This window comes from Palaemon carinicauda, chromosome 7 (genome assembly GCF_036898095.1).
Source record: "Palaemon carinicauda isolate YSFRI2023 chromosome 7, ASM3689809v2, whole genome shotgun sequence".
In the NCBI taxonomy this organism is placed as follows: Eukaryota; Metazoa; Arthropoda; class Malacostraca; order Decapoda; family Palaemonidae; genus Palaemon; species Palaemon carinicauda.
The window spans coordinates 11,487,129-11,509,349 of record NC_090731.1 but is presented as its reverse complement, the minus strand read 5'-3'; the positions used below and the strand labels follow the sequence as shown (position 1 = coordinate 11,509,349).

The following is a 22,221-nucleotide window of genomic DNA, read 5'->3' as shown; positions in this document are numbered from 1 at the left end:
GCCCTTGATACTTCAGCTCCTGGGAGTCTGTCAGCATCCTAAGAGGATCGCTGGGCTCCGTGAGGAAGACAGACTTACAAGGCAGAGTAATCGTCTAAGTCAACTTCCTTACCAGGTACCTATTTATTTTGGTTTTGTTATATTGATAACTGTCAAAATGAAAAAACTCTTAGCTTATACGCTGTAAACATAATTAACTCTGGTCTCTACCCACCTCCTTGGGTGTGAATCAGCTATTATATATTCACCGGCTAAGTTAAATATTTAAAAATGATATTTTAATTATAAAATAAATTTTTGAATATACTTACCCGGTGAATATATAAATTAAATGACCCTCCCTTCCTCCCCAATAGAGATGCAGCGGGACAAGAAGAATTGAAGGTTTTGTTTACATACAAGAGTGGTATCTGGCCGACAGTTGGCGCTGGTGGGCACACCCGTAACCTTCATAGCGATCGCTCGCGAGTTTTTTGAGTTTGTTTTCTGTCGAGCCGCAGAGTTGCAGCAATTATATATTCACCGGGTAAAAATATTCAAAAATTTATTTTATAATTAAAATATCATTTTTCATAACTCTGACCATCCTTTACATTCAGATCTTCCTGGACAATTCCATCCTGTTCGTAATACTAGGCAGGCGGTTAATTCTAATAGCCAGGCCTTCTCCATTATGAGGCTCAATACTACACAGTATTCTAGAAGTTTTATTCCAGCTGTGACCAAGTTGTGGAATGACCTTCCTAATTGTGTAGTTGAATCAGTAGAACTTCAAAAGTTCAAAGTTGCAGCAAATGTTTTTATGTTGAACAGGCTGACATAAGTCTTTTTATAGCTTATATATGACATATCTGTTTTGACGTTGTTACTGTTTTTAGACTGATTCATTGTTAATTTGTTCTCATCATTTATTTATTTCCTTATTTCCTTTCCTCACTGGGCTATTTTTCCCTAATGGAGCCCTTGGGCTTATAGCATCTTGCTTTTCCAACTAGGGTTGTAGCTTGGCTAGTAATAATGATAATACCATCAAGGGCTGGTTTGATAAATTTTAAAGAAGGCTCAACCTAGAAAGTATGTCTGCTTGGAGAAGTTGCTTTTGCTGACAAACCGGCAGCAGATTAGTCCGTAACCGAGATGCTCCAGACCATCATCAATGAAGGGGGTTATTAGCATGAGCAAGTTTTCAATATGATGAGACAGCTCTTTGGAAACGTATGCCATCGTGAACTTTCATTATGAAGAAGCATGCTAGAACCCCTGGATTCAAGGCCTTCAAAGATTGCTTCACACTTATAATGTGTGGAAGTGCTGCAGGCTTTAAGATGAAAGCCAAGGGCCCTCAAAAGTAAAAATAAGACCCTGCTACCATTACATTGGATGCACAACCAAATGACATGGATAACGAAACTGCTGACATTGGATTGGTTTCACCAGTGCTTCATCCCTGAAGTCAATCTATATATTGCTGAAAAAGACTTTTATTAGATTTTAAATGCTTCTCCAAATGGACAGTGCTGGAGGCCACACAATCAACCTCTGTTATGAGGGGGTGTAGGTAGAAACCTTACCGCTGAACATGACATTGGTGATTTAATCCATGGATCATTCATTCTTATGGGGAAAATTTATTCTGCATTTGAAGACAGTTTTGAAATGAATTGTGTTGAATTTGTGAGGTATCACTGTACTGTACGTGTATTTGGATGGGTGAGAGATTTCCCTGTTTTAGAGATTTCATCACTAAAGGCTGTTCAGTTTTCGTTCTTGGTTAGTCTTAGATGCAATCAATATTTCCAAGTTGTATGTTAGTTTTTCAATATTTAACTTAGCCGGTGATTATATAAGCTGCAGCTCTGCTGCTCGACAGAAAACTCTACGTAAAAAATCCGCCAGCGATCGCTATGCAGGTAGGGGGTGTACTTCAACAGCGCCATCTGTCGTGCAGGTACTCAGTACTCATTGTAAACAAAGAACTCAATTTTCTCTCTGTCGTGCTACCGGCAAGACCTACTAATTCGCTGTTGCTAACTGGATTTGTTTTCACAACTATTTGGTGAAGTACACTATTCTAGTTTTGAGCTTTCGCTGTGCAGGCTTTCTCTTCAATAAATCCTTGCATTCTTTTTTTGATATCGGATTATTTGTTGATGACTTTGGATAGTTTTTGAATTCCCCTTTGACCAATTCAAAATGGCTGACCCTTCTCAAGTCCCAAAATTCAGGAAGTGTAATGCTAGGGACTGTTCAAGGCGTCTTCCGAAGGCCCCTATCGATCCTCACACCGTTTGTTCCAATTGTCGGGATAAAACCTGTCAATTGGAAGATCGATGTGAGGAATGCGTTGGGCTTTCGGAATTCGATTTTATCGAATTCCAAAAATATACACGTAGGCTAGAGAGAGATAGAGTCAGGAGAAGTTCATCTCGTTCTGTTGATTTTTCCTCTCCTCATGCCCCACAACCTATTCCTTCCCCTGTAGTGGTTGCTCCTGATCCCCCTTCTGGCACTCAGGAACCTTCGATGGCTGACATGATGCGTGCCATCCAAGCTCTGGGTGAGAGAGTTGAGTCCCTGGCTAGTGACCGTAACCAGCTCATGGCGGACGTCAAGGAGCTGAAGTGTAAAAGTGCAGTGGGAAGTGGTAAAGTGAGTGATAGTGTTGTGGATAGTGTTGCGCTTGAGGGTTCGTCTGTTCGTGCCTGTCGTCCTCCTAGTCCGGGACCTCTTGCAAGCTCCCAAGTCCAGGGGAGAAGCAATGTCGTACGACCAATGGGTTCGAGAGGCTTTAATCAGCGAACAGACGTTCCCTCCGTGGTTTCGGGCGTATCTACCCAAGATCGCCCCACCCACACAAAGACGAGAGAGCCCATTTATTCCTCGTCTGCGGAAGAGGTTTCTCGTAAGAAACCATGGACCAAGGTCTCACGACCTCTTAAGCGCAAGTCGGTCCCTTCCGCGCAAGTCCAACGGCCCAGTTGTAGCCACTGGGTCAGTTCGGACTCGCTGCAGTCTTCCGATGACTGCTCACCTCCTAAGAGAGGCAAAGCGGTACCGCCTCAGGCTGTTACACCGTCTGTCGCCGCACCTGCTCCTGTAGACCCTAAGTGGTCTTTGCTGCAGACCATGCAGTACCAATTAACGTCTCTGATGCAGGACTTTCGTGCGGAGAAGGTTGCTGCTGCACCAACCTCTTGCCTACAACCAACCACGGTTGTGCGTCCTGTGGACGCTGAGGCGACCTTCTTGCGCACTCCAGCTGAGAGAGTCCCGCAACCCATGCGTTCCAGTGTACCCTGCCAGCCGCATGTTGACGTTCAGCGACGCACGGAACCTTCCGTTGACGTTCGCGAGGTACAACAACCGTCAGAGTTGTTTTGTTTTGACGCGGTGCGTCAACCTCCGCAACCCAGTGTGGTTGCCTCTGCTCGCCCACATCAGACTAGACAGTCTGGAGTAGACGCTGTGCGTCCCCGCGCTGCTATGGTTGTTGCCAGCTCACAGACTGGGCAACAGTTCCATGACGTTGCGTCCGGCTCAGTCACGCGTGCACCCGTGCGACCGGACTCAGCTAACCAGCCGATACCTACTCCATTGCCGCTTCCTCCTCAATACTCGGATGATGGACTCTCTGATGATAACGATGCGGCACACGTTGATGAACCACATTCGGACCTTGACGAGCCCAAGTCCACGCAACCCTCTTTGGATTTTAGAAAAGTTCTTGCTCTGTTCAAAGAGATGTTTCCGGACCAGTTTGTGTCTGTGGCTCCGCGCTCTCCTCCGTCAGAGTTTGCTTTAGGTACGCAGTCATCCTTGCCTGCCTTTACTAGACTCGTCCTCACACGCTCGTCCAAGAGAGCTTTACGAGTTATAGGAGAGTGGATGCAGTCCAAAAAGAGTCTAGGGAAGACAGCCTTTACGTTTCCCCCTGCTAAACTCTCTTCCAGATCGAGCGTCTGGTATGCCACGGGAGAAGTTCTCGGCTTGGGAGTTCCTGCCTCTGCCCAGGGTGACTTCTCAAGTCTTGTAGACTCTCCCCGCAGGCTAGCCATGAGACGCTCTAAGATATGCTGGTCACCTTAGGACCTAGACCATCTGTTGAAAGGGATATTTAGAGCCTTCGAGGTCTTCAACTTTTTAGACTGGTGTCTGGGAGCTTTGAGCAGGAAGATCTCCCCGACTGAGAAGGAATCTTCCTTGCTCATCATGTCCTGTATGGACAAGGCCATACGTGACGGGTCTAGTGAGCTTGCTGCCTCGTTCGTATCCGGAGTCCTCAAGAAGCGTGAGAACCTTTGCTCTTTCCTGTCAGCTGGAGTGACACCTTGTCAAAGATCCGAACTTCTGTTTGCTCCTCTCTCTAAGTGCCTTTTTCCAGAGGACTTGATTAAGGAGATTGCTGCTTCTTTGATACAGAAGGACACCCATGACCTGGTTGCGTCCTCTGCCCGCAAAGCCACCCCTTTGCCTACCTTTCGTGGCAGAGCCTCCAGCAGAGGAGGTGCTCGGGCCGAAGGGAGACGTGGGAAGAAGAAAGGAACCAAGTCCTTTAAAGGCAGAGTCTGACTGCCAGCTTCTTCAGACAGCAGTGGGAGCCAGACTCAAGAACTTCTGGCAGACCTGGGAGAAGAGAGGCGCAGATGCACAATCTGTGAAGTTGCTCAGGGAGGGGTACAAGATCCCGTTTGTACGAAAACCCCCTCTAGCAACGTCTCCCATCGATCTCTCTCCCAGGTACAGAGAGGAAGACAAGAGACGAGCATTGAAACAGGAGGTGTCTCTCTTACTAGAAAAGGGAGCGGTAGTCAAAGTCCTGGACCATCAAACCCCGGGCTTCTACAACCGTCTCTTCTTAGTGGCAAAGAAGACAGGAGGGTGGAGGCCGGTGCTAGACGTCAGTGCGCTGAATGTCTTTGTCACAAAGCAGACGTTCGCCATGGAGACCACAAAGTCCGTTCTAGCAGCGGTCAGAAGGGAAGACTGGATGGTCTCTTTAGACCTAAGGGACGCATACTTTCACGTCCCCATCCACCCAGACTCCCAACCTTTTCTGAGATTCGTTTACGAAAAGGTTGTCTACCAGTTTCAAGCCCTGTGCTTTGGCCTAAGCACAGCTCCTCTTGTGTTTACGAGGCTGATGAGGAATGTAGCCAAATTCCTTCATTTAGCGGACATCAGAGCCTCCCTCTATTTGGACGACTGGCTTCTAAGAGCTTCTTCCAGTCGTCGCTGTCTGAAGGATCTAAAGTGGACTCTAGATCTGACCAAGGAATTGGGTCTCCTGGTTAATATGGAAAAGTCTCAAGTGGTCCCATCCCAAACTATTGTGTATTTAGGGATGGAGATTCACAGTCTAGCTTTTCGGGCTTTTCCGTCGGCCCCCAGAACAAGTCAAGCCCTGTTATGCATCCAGAACATGCTGAAGAAGGAACGATGTTCAGTCAGGCAGTGGATGAGTCTGATAGGGACACTATCATCCCTGGAACAGTTCGTATCGTTAGGAAGACTACACCTCCGTCCTCTTCAATATCACCTAGCTGTTTACTGGAAAAAGGACAAGACGCTAGAAGCAGTCTCGATCCCCATTTCCGAGAAGATGAAGTCTTGCCTGACTTGGTGGAAGGACAGTATCAGCCTCAGAGAGGGTCTGCCCCTGGCTGTTCAGACTCCCAACCACGTTCTCTTCTCGGACGCATCGGACACGGGCTGGGGCGCGACATTAGACGGTCGGGAATGCTCGGGAACTTGGAACTCCAGTCAAAGGACAATGCATATCAACTGCAAGGAGCTACTGGCAGTTCATCTGGCCTTGAAAAGCTTCAAGTCTCTCCTTCAAGGCAAAGTGGTGGAGGTGAACTCGGACAACACCACGGCTTTGGCGTACATCTCCAAGCAAAGAGGGACCCACTCTATGACGTTGTACGAGATCGCAAGGGACCTCCTCACCTGGTCAAAAGATCTAAACATTTCACTAGTAACGAGGTTCATCCAAGGCAACTTGAATGTCATGGCAGATTGCCTCAGTCGGAAGGGACAAATCATTCCAACAGAATGGACCCTACACAAGGATGTGTGCAAGAGACTTTGGGCCACATGGGGCCAGCCTACCATAGATCTCTTCGCAACCTCGATGACCAAGAGGCTCCCAATATATTGCTCACCAATCCCGGACCCAGCAGCAGTTCATATAGATGCCTTTCTCCTAGATTGGTCACATCTAGACCTATATGCATTCCCCCCGTTCAAGATTGTCAACAAGGTACTGCAGAAGTTCGCCTCTCACGAAGGGACAAGGTTGACGTTAGTTGCTCCCCTCTGGCCCGCGAGAGAATGGTTCACCGAGGTACTTCGATGGCTAGTGGACGTTCCCAGAACTCTTCCTCTAAGGGTGGACCTTCTACGTCAGCCACACGTAAAGAAGGTACACCAAGGCCTCCACGCTCTTCGTCTGACTGCCTTCAGACTATCGAAAGACTCTCGAGAGCTAGAGGCTTTTCGAAGGAGGCAGCCAGGGCGATTGCTAGAGCAAGGAGGACATCCACCCTTAGAGTCTACCAATCGAAGTGGGAAGTCTTCCGAAACTGGTGCAAGTCAGTATCTGTATCCTCAACCAGTACCTCTGTAACTCAAATAGCTGACTTCCTTTTATACCTGAGGAAAGAACGATCTCTTTCAGCTCCCACTATCAAGGGTTACAGAAGCATGTTGGCATCAGTCTTCCGTCACAGAGGCTTAGATCTTTCCAACAACAAAGATCTACAGGACCTCCTTAAGTCTTTTGAGACCACGAAGGAGCGTCGTTTGGCTACACCTGGTTGGAATTTAGACGTGGTACTAAGATTCCTCATGTCAGAAAGGTTCGAGCCGCTACAATCAGCCTCCTTTAAAGATCTCACACTTTAAAGACTCTTTTCCTGGTTTGCTTAGCCACAGCTAAAAGAGTCAGTGAGATTCACGCCTTCAGCAGGAACATCGGATTTTCATCTGAAACGGCTACATGTTCTTTACAACTTGGTTTTCTAGCCAAAAACGAGCTACCCTCTCGTCCTTGGCCGAAATCGTTCGATATTCCAAGCCTATCGAATATGGTTGGAAATGAACTAGAAAGAGTCTTATGCCCTGTGAGAGCTCTTAAGTTCTATTTAAGACGAACTAAACCTTTACGAGGACAGTCAGAAGCTTTATGGTGTTCAGTTAAGAAACCATCTTTGCCTATGTCAAAGAATGCTTTATCCTATTTTATCAGACTGTTAATACGAGAAGCTCATTCCCATCTGAGTGAGGAAGACCAAGCTTTGCTGAAGGTAAGGACACATGAAGTTAGAGCTGTCGCAACTTCAGTGGCCTTTAAACAAAATAGATCTCTGCGAAGTATAATGGACGCAACCTATTGGAGAAGCAAGTCAGTGTTCGCGTCTTTTTATCTTAAAGATGTCCAGTCTCTTTACGAGAACTGCTACACCCTGGGACCATTCGTAGCAGTGAGTGCAGTAGTGGGTGAGGGCTCAACCACTACAATCCCCTAATTCCATAACCTTTTTAATCTTTCTCTTGAAATGTTTTTATTGTTGTTTTTGGGTTGTCCGGAAGGCTAAGAAGCCTTTCGCATCCTGGTTGATTTGGCGGGTGGTCAAATTCTTTTCTTGAGAAGCGCCTAGATTAGAGGTTTTGATGAGGTCCTGTGGTATGGGTTGCAAACCTTCATACTTCAGATCCTAGGGGTCGCTCAGCATCCTAAGAGGATCGCGAGGCTCCGTAAGGAAGACGTACTTAAAAAGGCAGAGTAATTGTTCAAGTCGACTTCCTTACCAGGTACTTATTTATTTTATTTTTGTTATTTTGATAACTTCTAAAATGAAATAAAAAATCCTTAGCTCATAATAATGTAAACATTTATTGCTGGTCTCTACCCACCCCCCTGGGTGTGAATCAGCTTATATAATCACCGGCTAAGTTAAATATTGAAAAATGTTATTTTGATAATAAAATAAATTTTTGAATATACTTACCCGGTGATTATATATTAAAGGACCCTCCCTTCCTCCCCAATAGAGACGCAGTGGACCGAGGAGAAAATTGAGTTCTTTGTTTACAATGCGTACTGAGTACCTGCACGACAGATGGCGCTGTTGAAGTACACCCCCTACCTGCATAGCGATCGCTGGCGGATTTTTTACGTAGAGTTTTCTGTCGAGCAGCAGAGCTGCAGCTTATATAATCACCGGGTAAGTATATTCAAAAATTTATTTTATTATCAAAATAACATTTTACTTAGGTAACGATTTATATGCATAAAGCATAACATTTGTTTAAAGATGTTTCTATTTTTGCAGCCGTTATGGGAGCCTAAACCATCACGGATGCTTTTAATGCAGATGACCGATGGAACATCTGTTATTCAAGGAATGGAGTACAGCTTTATTCCACATCTTAATGTAAACATCAAACCAGGCAGCAAGGTATGTGGCCCTTTCCTGTATTCTATTGTTACCATACAGAATGTAAGGATTTTATTCTACTTATTCTATACCAATTAGTATTCTGTAGTGTTTTTCATCTATTTGTGAACAAAAAGTTTTAATCTTTCCTTCCTGTGAATGTTTCACAGTAGAGGGAATCTTCTTTGCATACTTTAGAAATGCAATTGCTGGCTTAACCCTGAAAAAGATATGTATTTAGCTTGATTTCTGTTATGCTGCTCTCTTGATTGTTGGATCTTTAACACTAATTATTCCTTCCCTGTCCTATTTTTCTCTTGAGACACTTACTTTTAGTGTTGGAATCAGCAATGAATTCCATTTAGATCTCAATTAGAATAAACATAATCTTTAAAATGAAGTTATTTTAATACCTACCCGAAATTCAGGGAATACCCCCCTTTCTCTCCACTTAGTTGTCCTGTTGAATCATTATTATGATACTGACCAAAAAGCAGCTGGATCTATTCCCCGGCTTTCTCCTTTAATGGTGTAGTTACCATGTTGTCAGTGAAAGTATATTTTCTATGAAGTTTAAAGTTTTCCTTCAACTAAGGAACAATAGTGAATTCCTGGGAAGTGTTAGAATAGATAATTTTGTTTTATAAGTTAAGTTTTATCAAGAATTTCGGGGAAATTATCAAGCTAATGAGCACTGTACTGTACCATTGTTTTGCTCAGGCTTGAAACAAATAAGGAAATGATTGATGCCTGATCCCTCTATAAAGTGATTTTTAGTCTAATTTATTATTACTGCAGTTGTGTATTTTACATACAGTAATAATGGACAGTATTGTTTAGGTTTATAATTACTGATTTGATGTTAGAAAACCTGAGTTTATGTTGTACAACTTTCTGATAAATGGTTTAATGGGATTTCACATTTGCTATTATAAATTTTATATGCTGATATCTTGAGTTTTTAGTTTTTTCCTTTTAAGTGATTACACATTTTCTATTATAAATTCTATATGCTGATATCTTGAGTTTTTAGGGTTTTTTCTTTTAACTGATTACACATTTGCTAATACCCTGTATAAACTTTATATGCTGATATCTTGAGTTTTTAGAGTTTTATCATTATATCTTGACTCGAGAAAAAGACAAACTATAGTTATGCTTATTTGGTGATATTGTGCTTTTAAGGTGCTAGTGTCTGGTGCTGTCAAGTGCAGGCGTGGGTTACTGTTCTTAACTAGGGACAACATCACTCTTTTAGGAGGTGCAGCAGAGTCCTTGAGTCTCACCAATGCAGTAGAAAATGTTCTTGCTCGTGCACTGTAAGTACCTTGCTTATTCTGTAAGAGAAATCTTCAGAATTCTTTTATGTTTGTGGAATATGATATGGATATGCATGCCATTAATATTTTTGTCGTTAGCTTTTGTTGAATTATTGGGGATCTAATGCTTTAGTTAATATGAAATAAACTTTTTTTCCAGTTTCTTAGGAACAAATTTGCTGTTTGTTTGTATATACTATATATTTTATAGGAGAGAAAAGACATGGCTTAAGTTATTTGAAATATCCAAATATTCAAAATACATTCTTCATGTTTTGCTTGAATTTTTGGCTGAGAAAATCCTCTCCACAAGTTGCGCAAACCTTTCATCCTTTAAAATAAGCGATGTCTTTAGCAAAGTTGGAACAGTTGTTTAAATGGTTAACAAGGTAGTTAACGACAGGTGATGAGAGCAACCGAGTAGCCTCGCCCTTTCTCTTATCAAAGACTTCACTTCTGATTCCGGCCGCAACGAGTACAGTCATAGTAATGTGTCCTATCCTAGGCTATTTGATATTTTTCTTGTACCTTTTAGTTTGAATGGTTGTTATTGGCATTGTCTTAGTAAAGAAACAAAGCAGGAATGCGCGTACAGTAGTTTTCGGCAGTGCCTATGACAATGCTGTAGAAACTTTCAGCACCTTGCACTCCTCATCAAGTGGACAGTTATCTGCAGTTTCTAGGTATATGCCCACAGCTTAGTGTCAGGGAGGTTGCCACTGGAAGTGCTCAAAGTCAAAAAGGCTGCCACCCCTATACTTGTCAGTCATGTTCCTGTCACCCTTAACCCTGTTTCTATGGTACCAGGCCCAGCTTTTACTAGTGACCTCAGCCCTGTGTCTGTTACAGGTGCCAATGAGAATGCCCAGCGCTTTCCCTGTGACAGCTGTTCCATGTTTTGTGGTTACTGATAGAGCAACCCTTGTAGCATTCCCCTTGGGAGAGCTACATCGTTGATGGTTGCTCAAAAATAGGAGAGAGTTCACTACTCCTCCTCCTCCTCTTCTTATCTGATTCTGCACCTTCTTACAAGAAGTTCAAGAAGTCCAGTATGGCCAGTCCTAGGTACAATAATTGGGCTCTTGACAACACCACCTATCTTATGGGAGCGGTGGACGAAATCCAGTGGTGGGGCCAGGGATAACACTACAATTCCTGGGGCTGGGTACCTGGTTGCTGGCCTTACTACCATGGTAGCCTGTCTGGTTGGGGATGCATGCCCCATGCTGGTGTTCAGTGACCCCAGTGGTGACACATGTTGTATGCCCTAAATCAAGAAGACTGCTAAAAAGTCTTCTGCATCTGGGGAAGTAGAAATGCCAAAGTTGGCAGGGTATTAAGAAGGGTCTGGGGCTAGTAAACCTGTGCGTTTCATCCCGGTGCCTGTCCCCTGTGATTAGCTTCACGGCCATTCACCCTTGAGCCTGTCGCCCTTGTGCTTGCTACTGCTATTTATGCTATCCCTGCCCCTGTGCCTGTTTCAGATCAGAAGGCAAGTCCTTTTTCGGTTTCTAAGTTGGTAATCATTGAGACTTCTGCTATGGCCACGTTGTGAAGACAATAAAGTTATCAACTCCAAACTCTTGGAAAAATAGAGGAGACTTTTTCTGAATGGTGGGCAGTGATCATTTTCATCATACCAGACAGCAAACCAGTGGTCCAACTGGGTTTAGAAGGAAAAAGATGCTATCGTGTCCAGATTCTCAAAACTATTTGGTCCTAAGGTAGCACTGGTGTGTTGGTATGGAGGTGGTCCACATCACTCTTGCTGAGGAGTGACATGCAGGTGTCGGTGGAAGTGTAAATCCACTACACATTCTCCTTCAAGGCCCCTGGATTTTTGAGGGCATCTGGGGACAATCCTTTGGTTGTCATCATGCCTGCAGGATTGCTAAGGAAGAAGGTTGACCCGACTTTCTTTAGACTCTGATCAAACTTTCTATAGACCCTCATCAGGACCACCTGTTTTTCATCCACATCAAAGGATCCTTTGCATAAACAACTCTTTTGAGGCCCTCAACCTGACCAGTTCAGTAAGGTAGGCAGAGAAGAGGTAGAGGGAGACTCTTGGAGTCCTCCCCCTTCTACTGCTGCTGCAAGAAGGGAGATTACTGGCATGACTTTGGGCAACATGGCAGGGAATGGGGCCAAGCCTTAAGTAATGCGTGTCCTTCAGGATGTGTACTTTCTACCTTTTCTGGACAGCCGGCCCTCCCTTATTTTATAGAACTGTATAATGTTCGTAACTGCCCTCCAATATCACTGAAAGGCCTAGCATTATTGCAAAGGTGAAAGGGATGTTGAAAAAGATTGTGCTCGAAGATGTTCGAGAAAGGTCTCTTGGGTTCTACAGTTAACTCTTCCTAGGGGAGATGTCGATTGAGGGCTGGAGATTGGCCACTGACCTGTCTCAGGATAGAACAGTATGAACTGTACTGTGTTTTATCAGATAAGAGATTCGTGCGTGGTTATGTGATTTACTAGCGTATATTTTTTAATTTAATTCATGCCACTTTTTCTAAAAAGAAAAGTATTTAATCAGATGGTCCTGCCAGTATTAACTCATGCATTAGAAATTTAGATTCTTACTAAAGCCCTTAAAACATAAGCTAGTTACAACTTAAAGAACTGTGGAAAGAATAAAGATGGGAATAACAGTAAGCAACAGAAAAACAGCAACATGGAGAGAGAGCAAAGTAAAGTAGAAGGTATTGTAACATGTAAGAAAAAGAAATTAATGTGGGTAGATCATATAATGAGAATTACAGATAATAGATATATAAGAATTGTTTAATGGGTCCCTAGAGATTGCAAAAGAAGCTGGGGAAGGAAGAGATGATGATAGATTGACGAACTAAGAAAGTTTACGCGTATGGACCGGAGGTTTACTAAATGTATGATATGTAGTTTATGCAGAGTAATTTACCTTGTAATCGATGTAATCATTTACAAGCAGTGAACCACTAGATGATTTATTTCATTTTATGCTGGACTTGGTTGTCCAAAATTCCTGGAGAACAATGGTTTTGAATAATTCATAATAGGCCTATATGAAAAATAAGATTTGGTTTATAAATTCAAAATTCTTAAAATATGTTTAAAAATTCAAAATTTTTAAAATTGTCATGTGTCCACAAATTGTGTTGTATAGGGCTGTCTTTAAGTTTTTTCCTGGAACTTTTTTATTATTAATTTTCAGGTATTGATCAACAATTCGGTATAAGTTTTTCTTTATTTCTTCTAGAAGGAAATTTTGGACTATTAACTCTAATCTAGTCTCATCTAGTGAAATTTAAAGTCTGACTCTTTTCTCATTTTTTTTTGCCAATTATCTAATACCTGTGCTAAAGGTATTAAATAGAAATTTTTTTTTCAGTACCAAGTCATACATACTGTATGTTCATTTGGATCCAAGCTAATGTTTTGTAGTAGATTTCTGAGAAGATAGAGATTTCCTAAGTAGATGTAACTTTTTATTTTAATATACTAGAAAAGGTCTTGCTGATTGGCTAGTGTTTTAATTTATTGTAAATTCTCTTTCCTATGTAAAAAATTGGATGGTATTTGTTTTGGAAAAAAAAATCTTGCTGATGTTAAACATTAAATTATTCATCAGTGGTAGTTCATGAGTGGGCACTCCCATGACAATTATAGGCAATTGGCATTCCACAAATAGATAAATTAAAACATGTAATGTAAAGTTTTTATGATAAGAAACACAAAAATTACTCATTCATTCTTATTTCTGTGTTCTTTAGAGGGGTCGAGGAAACAGATGAACCACACGAAATGTTAGAAATTCTACCAACACAGGTCCCTCCAAGTCAGGCATCTCAGTATTATCCATCTCAAGTTAACAGGGTACCACCAAGGTCGCAAAACCTACCTCAGGCTGTAACTGGCCGAGGTAGAGGAAGAATGGCACCCTCTGCGAATAGACAACAGGTACGTCGCTAGATATGAGGCTTTTGAGGCTCTGGAAATAATATGATTTTAGAATGAAGTATCTTTTCTTTTTTGTATTTTTTATTTTGCTTAATGGAATCATCTACACCAAATAATCTAATTTCTACATATCCCTTTATTAAGCTAAAATTTAAATATGTCATTTACTCTCTGATGCTCTGCTTTTTCTACTAGAGATCCCCTCTTTTATAAGTCTTTGTCTTATTTTTCAGTAACTTTTAGGGTCTTTCTTTAGAGTTTCATCCTTCTGCTTCCATGTACTTTATAATGCTTTTGAAACCAACTGTACCTCATCCCTTCTCACCACATGTCAAAACCTTCTTTTTCTCTGAGATCTCAATGCATTTTTCAGTGTTGGAGATCTCAGTTTATCTAGCCCCTGGGTATCGCGTCCTTTCACCACTTCCTCATTTGTATTGAGGTTTTCCAACTGTCGTCTTTTTGTGAATCTAATCCTTCTGCACTTGCAACTTTTCAAGATTTCCATTTTCATTATCTTTACTCGTGTTTCTGCAGAACGAAATAATGCAGGCTTCATGCACCAAGCGTAAGTCTTTGCTCTCTCAACTAATGGGTTATTTTTTTTTTATTTAGCAGCAAATTAGCTTTCTCTATATCACTCAATTTCATCTATCTATTATTTTTTGTCTTTTGCTTATGGGGCATGTGTTAAAAATTCTAGTCAAGGTACTGTATGTGAATCTTTTGTTATCTCTTACAGAATGTTATATCAGCACCACCACCGCCCCCAGTAATGGATGACTTAGATGACGATTTCCTTGATCCTGATTTAGAAGCTGCCCTGAATCAAATAGAATCTGAAGCGAGTAGTTCTATATCTAGTAGCAGTTATAATAATAGACAATCTAGTGAATCTGAAAGTGTGCAGATTCTTAACAGTAAGAATATGCAAAGTAACAGTGTACTTAGTAATAAAAAGGCAAATAGTAATATAAGTCTAAGTAACAATAGATCAAATGTAAGTGTAGATAACACATCTTGGGAGAATTCCGACTTGGATATGGAAGTCTGTGAAGACTTTTTCAACGATGACTTTGACGATGAACTATTACTGAGTGCCGAGAGTTCAATCCAACAGACATCAGTGCAGGTGTCATCTACCCAGCCGAGAAGATCTGACACTGGACTATCGTCAGCCACAACTAAACCTTCAACTAGTTCTGTCAGTGTTAATAATCCAAAGTCTTCTAGACCTCTGCCATTGTTTGGAAACCCAAATAATTTGCCTGTGACCAAAAAGGTCACACCTGTTGGAGCTGTTGCCCCTCAAAAGTTTAGTAAAAGTAATCCATTAACATCGTCCACATCCAAGAACTCAAACTCGCTCGCAGCCAAACAGCCACGGCTTACAAGTTTCCTAACTAAAACTCCTGTGAATCAGGAGAATAATCCACCTGTTAACACACAAAATAAGGACTTATTAAACTCTGATGAAAGGGACAATGAGTTTACAAAGCCGTTCACAAAGCCATTTGAAGGAGATAATGGTACGAATAAGTTAAGTGCAGCTAATGGTAGAGACTTCAAACGTATGAAGATGGATCAGAAGGAGTCTGTAAGCCTTCTTGTGACGAAAGATCCTTTCACATATCTCTATTGTCTACCAGAAACTCATACTCAAGTGCAGGTATTCTAGTAGTCAGTCTATTTTTATTGTATTTGTCTCAACTTATGTAAATGCTTTTTTCAATATTAAACTTACCCGATAATCATGTAGCTGTCAACTCCGTTGCCCGACAGAATTCTATGGAGGGATACGCCAGCTATCACAATACTAGAAGGGGGTGTACTTACCAGCGCCACCTGTGGCCAGGTACTAAAGTACTTCTTGTTGACACCTCCTCAATTATTCCTCTGTCGTGCTTCCGGCAAGACGTTCTGGGATACGCTTATGATCTTCGAGTATTTTCACGGCTATTTGGTGAAGTATTCTCTCAGATTTCGGCTGTCGCTTTACTGGAAACCTTCTTATATTAGCTAGATAGCTTTTATATAGTCCTGATTAACGGTTAACGATCTTTTGCTTGATTTTGGAACCCCCTTTGGCTAACTCTTTGGATTCAAGATGTCTGACATTTCGCAAGCCCCCTCCCATAGACGATGTAGGTCTTGCAATAGGCGTATTCCGAAGGCCTCGGTAGATCCTCACACCGCTTGTTCTGACTGTAGGGACAGGCCCTGTCAGTTAGAAAATCGATGTGAGGAATGCGCCGGACTTTCGGAACTGGAATTTGTCCGTCTTTTGAAATATTCAACTAAGTTAGAGAGAGGTAGAGTTAGGAGGAGTTCTTCTCACTCTTCACTTTTTTCCTCACCTCATGATCCCCTACCTTTTCCTACCCCTGTAGTGGCTACCCCCGAACCTACTATTTGCCCTCCGCCTGATATGTCTGTTGTTTTGCGTGCTATTCAGGCCTTAGGCGATAAAGTAGAGTCAGTGGTAAGTGATCATAAGTCTCTGATGGCCGAAGTCAAGGAACTTAAGGTCAAGAGTGCAGTGGGTGGAATTAGTGCCAGTGCTGTGACGAGTGCTAGTGTCAGTGCAGTGCCAAGTGCTAGTGTCAGTGCCAGTGTGGTGCGTGAGGATATTTCTGTGCGAGCCAGTCGTCCTCCCAGTCCGGGACCTCTTGCAAGCTCCCAAGCCCAGGGGAGAAGCAATGTCGAAGGGCATAAGGGTTCGGCAGGCCTTGTTAGGCGCACAGAAGTATCCTCGGTGGTTGCGGGCGTGTCTTCCAAAGACCGTCACTCCCACCTGCAGACGATTGAGCCCGTCTTTTTCTCGTCCGCTGATCAACTGTCAGGGAAGAAACGTTGGTCTCAGGTCTCGAGACCACTTAAACGCAGAGTCCAGTCCGCGAGTGCTCAGCCAGGTTGCAGTCATTGGCTCAGCTCTGACTCGCCGCAGTCATCTGTCGACTGCACTCCGCCCAAGAGGAGTAAGGTTCTGCCACAACAGAGCTCGACTGTTAAGGCTTTACCTCAGCCTACTGTAGTTTCTGCCGACCCCAAGTGGACTCTACTACAGTCCATGCAAGCACAGCTTTCGGACTTGATGCGTGAGTGTCGGGCTGAGAGTGTTGCGCCTCCGCCTCCGCCTACACTCCCTCCGCCTGCGCTCGCTCCGCCTGCGCTCGCTCCGCCTGCGCTCGCTCCGCCTGATCGCAGTACCACCTGCCAGGCGTACGATGTTGAGCCACGTTCTGAGTTTGCTGTTCCCAGTGGTGTTCAGCCTCCGCCTTCCTTAAGGCAACCTTTACAATGGGATCAGGAGGATTATACCTCTCTTCCTCCGCCTCCACTTGCTGCTCCACCAGTGATGCAACACTCGGTTGAGGTACAACAACCTCTCCCGTCCATGAGTCAGTCTCCTCAGCTCTTGCTGCAGCGAGCTCAACCCTCCACAAGGCAAGCACCACAACACCTTAGCCTTGCGCATCAGGAGCCTCAGCTTGCGAGACATTTACCTTGTTCTGCGCAGCCTCTACCTCATCGCGCTCCGCTCACACCACAGGAACAGGAACTTGCTACTCCGCTTCCGCCAACCGCTCAGCAAGCGCAACCCTTGGGTTCAACCACTCATGCTAGGAGTCAGCCTCCTCCACCCATGCGCCTTCCTTCTGCTTCGTCTTTTATTCAGCCTTTGCAGTCTGAGCCTCAGGTTTTCCCTCAACAGTTACTTGAAGAGGAAACCACTAATATTGTTCCTACTCGTTCTGACTCTGCTGTTCAGCATTCTTGTCCGATCTCTTCGCTACACTCTGGTGATGAGGCGTCTGATGATGAGGCGGCACACCTGGATCCCTCATCAGACGTGGATGAATCCAAGCCTTCTCCACAGTCTATTGACTTTCGTAAGGTCTTGGCTCTGCTTAGGGAGGTTTACCCAGACCACTTTGTCTCTGCTATTCCCCGCTCTCCGCCATCTGAGTTTTCGCTGGGCATACACAAGCTAAGTCCACCTATACTAAGCTAGTCCTAGCAAGGTCCTCTAAGAGAGCGTTAAGGATCTTAGGGGAGTGGCTGCAGACTAAGCAACACCTTGGCAAAACTTCTTTCATGTTCCCTCCGACTAAGCTCACTTCGAAAGCGAGCGTTTGGTATGCCACAGGAGAAGCACCAGGCTTGGGAGTACCTGCCTCTGCCCAGGCTGACTTCTCAAGTCTGGTAGACTCGCCTCGGAGAACTGCAATGAGGCGCTCTAAGGTTTGCTGGACCTTCTCAGACCTTGATCACTTACTGAAGGGAGTATTTAGAGCATTTGAGATGTTCAACTTTCTAGACTGGTGCCTGGGGGCCCTCAGCAAGAAGACCTCTCCTGCGGACAAGGATTCTGCCATGCTATTAATGTTCTGCATGGATAAGGCCATCAGGGATGGATCTGGTGAGCTTGCGTCGATGTTTGTATCAGGGGTTTTGAAGAAAAGGGAACAGCTGTGTACCTTCCTTTCCTCCAGCATTACACCTTGTCAAAGGTCACAACTCCTTTTTGCTCCGCTCTCGAAGTTCCTCTTCCCCGAAGAGCTGGTTAAGGACTTGTCTGCTGCCCTGATACAAAAGGACACACACGATCTTGTAGCCTCATCGGCTCGTAAGTCTAAGGTTGCTACCTCAGTCCCCAAGACTTATCGCTCCCCAGTGGCTGATACCCCTGCTACGAGGTTCATACCGCCCTTTCGTGGTAGAGCCCCCAGCCGAGGAAGCTCCCGTCCAGACTCTTACAGGAGCAAGTCTAGGAAAGGCTCCAAGACATCTAAAGGAAAAAACTGACTCTCCGCATCTCCAGACAGCAGTAGGAGCCAGACTCAAGATCTTCTGGCGAGCCTGGGAGAAGAGAGGTGCAGACGCCCAGTCTGTCAGTTGGCTGAGGGACGGTTACAGGATTCCATTCTGCCTCAAACCACCTCTGACCACATCTCCCATCAACCTCTCTCCCAACTACAAAGAAGAGGACAAGAGGCTAGTATTGCACCAGGAGGTGTCGCTACTTGTGCAGAAGAAGGCAGTGGTTATAGTCCGGGACCATCAATCCCCGGGCTTCTACAACCGTCTCTTTCTTGTGGCCAAGAAGACAGGAGGTTGGAGACCGGTGCTGGACGTCAGCGCGCTCAACGCGTATGTCACCAAGCAGACGTTCACGATGGAGACGACGAAGTCGGTCCTAGCAGCGGTCAGACAGGAGGACTGGATGGTCTCGTTGGACTTGAAAGATGCCTACTTTCACGTTCCTATTCATCCAGACTCCCAACCTTTCCTGAGATTCGTTTTTGGAAAGGTTGTCTACCAATTCCAAGCCCTGTGTTTTGGCCTAAGCACAGCTCCTATGGTGTTCACTCATCTGATGAGGAATATAGCAAAATTCCTACACTTATCGGACATCAGAGCCTCCCTCTACTTAGACGACTGGCTGTTGAGAGCCTCCACGAGTCGTCGCTGTCTGGAGAATCTCAACTGGACTTTGGACTTAATCAGACAACTGGGTCTGTTAGTCAACATAGAAAAGTCTCAGCTCATTCCCTCCCAATCCATTGTGTACCTGGGAATGGAGATTCGGAGTCAGGATTTTCGGGCTTTTCCATCGGCCCCCAGGATAAGCCAAGCCCTAGAGTGCATCTTGAGCATGCTGAAGAGGAGCAGTTGCTCGGTGAGACAGTGGATGAGTCTCACAGGGACCCTTTCATCACTGGCCCTGTTCGTCGAGCTAGGGAGACTCCACCTCCGCCCTCTTCAATTCCATCTTGCAGCTCATTGGGACAAGGGTTCGACTCTCGAAGCAGTCTCTATCCCAATCACCCAAGAGATGAAGACCACTCTCCTGTGGTGGAAGAACAATCTCCTTCTCAGGGAGGGCCTATCGTTGGCTATTCAGACCCCCAATCTTCATCTCTTCTCAGATGCATCGGACTCGGGCTGGGGTGCGACCTTGAACGGACGGGAATGCTCGGGAACGTGGAACGAGGAACAGGGATTGCTCCACATCAACTGCAAGGAGCTACTAGCAGTTCATTTAGCCCTGCTGAACTTCAAGTCCCTCCTGCTAGGCAAAGTGGTGGAGGTGAACTCAGACAACACCACAGCCTTGGCTTACATCTCCAAGCAAGGCGGGACCCATTCGAGGAGCCTATACGAGATCGCAAGGGACCTCCTCATTTGGTCAAGAGGTCTAAACCTCACTCTGGTCACGAGGTTCATTCAGGGCAATATGAACGTCTCAGCAGATCGCCTAAGCAGAAGGGATCAGGTCATTCCCACGGAATGGACCCTCCACAAGAGTGTGTGCAACAGACTTTGGACCTTGTGGGGTCAACCTACCATAGATCTGTTTGCCACCTCCATAACCAAGAGACTTCCGCTGTACTGTTCCCCTGTTCCAGACCCTGCAGCAGTTCATGTGGATGCTTTTCTACTGAACTGGTCCCATCTCGACCTTTACGCATTCCCACCGTTCAAGATAATAAACAAAGTTCTGCAGAAATTCATCAAGCACGAAGGGACACGGCTGACGCTGGTTGCTCCCCTTTGGCCTGCAAGAGAATGGTTCACAGAGGTACTTCAATGGCTAGTCGACATCCCCAGGACTCTACCTCTAAGAGTGGACCTTCTACGTCAACCTCACGTAGACAGGTTACACCCAAACCTCCACGCTCTTCGGCTGACTGCCTTCAGACTGTCGAAAGATTCGCTAGAGCTAGAGGCTTTTCGAAGGAGGCAGCCAGTGCGATTGCCAGAGCAAGAAGGGTTTCCACTCGTAGAGTCTACCAATCTAAGTGGGAAGTCTTCCGAAGCTGGTGTAGAGCCAATTCAATATCCTCTACCAATACCTCTGTGACCCAAATAGCTGACTTCCTTCTACATCTTAGGAATGAGAGATCCCTTTCAGCCCCTACGATTAAAGGGTATAGGAGTATGTTGGCTTCAGTTCTCCGCCACAGAGGTTTGGACCTTTCTTCCAACAAGGACCTTCAAGACATTCTTAAGTCTTTTGAGACGTCTAAAGAGCGTCGTCTATCCACTCCAGGCTGGAACCTAGACGTAGTCTTAAGGTTCCTTATGTCACCTAGGTTCGAACCTCTCCAGTCAGCTTCCTTCAAGGACCTTACCCTCAAGACTCTTTTTCTCGTCTGCCTTGCAACAGCTAAGAGAGTCAGTGAGGTTCATGCCTTCAGCAAGAACATTGGTTTCACGACCGAATCTGCAACATGTTCTTTTCAGCTCGGATTCCTAGCAAAGAACGAACTTCCTTCACGTCCTTGGCCTAGATCGTTTGAAATACCTAGCCTCTCCAACATGGTAGGTAACGAACTAGAGAGAGTTCTTTGCCCTGTCAGAGCTCTCAAATATTATCTTAAGAGGTCTAAACCTATTCGAGGACAGTCAGAAGCCTTATGGTGTGCCATCAAGAAACCTTCGAGGCCCATGTCCAAGAACGGGGTTTCGTATTATATAAGGCTTCTGATTAGAGAAGCCCATTCTCACTTAAAGGAGGAAGACCTTGCATTGCTGAAGGTAAGGACCCACGAAGTAAGAGCCGTAGCTACTTCGATGGCCTTTAATAAAAACCGTTCTCTGCAGAGCATAATGGATGCAACTTATTGGAGGAGCAAGTCAGTGTTTGCATCATTTTATCTTAAAGATGTCCAGTCTCTTTACGAGAACTGCTACACCCTGGGACCATTCGTAGCAGCGAGTGCAGTAGTAGGTGAGGGCTCAGAAACTACATTCCCTTAATCCCATAACCTTTTTTAACCTTTCTCTTGAATGCTTTTATTGTTGTTTTTATGGTTGTTACGGTAGGCTAAGAAGCCTTCCGCATCCTTTTGATTTGGCGGGTGGTCTATTCATTCTTGAGAAGCGCCTGGGTTAGAGGTTTTGTAGAGGTCCTTTAGTAGGGGTTGCAACCCTATATACTTTAGCACCTTTGGGTTGATTCAGCCTCCAAGAGGAACGCTGCGCTCAGTAAGGAAGACGAACTTAAAAAAGAGGCAGAGTAACGGTTCAATTCGACTTCCTTACCAGGTACTTATTATTTCATTGTTATTTGAGATAACTGTTATATGAAATATGGGATACTTAGCTATCCTTTAATCTTGTACACTGGTTTTCACCCACCCCCCTGGGTGTGAATCAGCTACATGATTATCGGGTAAGTTTAATATTGAAAAATGTTATTTTTATTAGTAAAATAAATTTTTGAATATACTTACCCGATAATCATGATTTAATCGACCCTCCCTTCCTCCCCATAGAGAACCAGTGGACCGAGGAATAATTGAGGAGGTGTCAACAAGAAGTACTTTAGTACCTGGCCACAGGTGGCGCTGGTAAGTACACCCCCTTCTAGTATTGTGATAGCTGGCGTATCCCTCCATAGAATTCTGTCGGGCAACGGAGTTGACAGCTACATGATTATCGGGTAAGTATATTCAAAAATTTATTTTACTAATAAAAATAACATTTTTATTTAAAGTACGTATTTG

The 22,221-nt window shown here is 44.4% G+C and overlaps 2 protein-coding genes across 4 annotated transcripts in view; one reads left to right on the top strand and one right to left on the bottom strand.

Annotated features, from left to right (window-relative positions):
- LOC137643848 (recQ-mediated genome instability protein 1-like) overlaps nt 1–22,221 on the bottom strand; it is a 301,889-nt gene that overhangs the window by 106,812 nt on the left and 172,856 nt on the right. The gene's annotated exons all lie outside the window — the stretch shown is intronic.
- The window catches only part of LOC137643846 (recQ-mediated genome instability protein 1-like), a 72,278-nt gene that overhangs the window by 17,309 nt on the left and 32,748 nt on the right, over nt 1–22,221 (top strand). The window contains exons 4-7 of the mRNA XM_068376570.1: nt 8,337–8,462; nt 9,627–9,760; nt 13,519–13,705; nt 14,448–15,374. Of these exons, the coding sequence (XP_068232671.1) occupies nt 8,337–8,462; nt 9,627–9,760; nt 13,519–13,705; nt 14,448–15,374 (1,374 nt within the window). The remainder of the gene's footprint in view (nt 1–8,336; nt 8,463–9,626; nt 9,761–13,518; nt 13,706–14,447; nt 15,375–22,221) is intronic.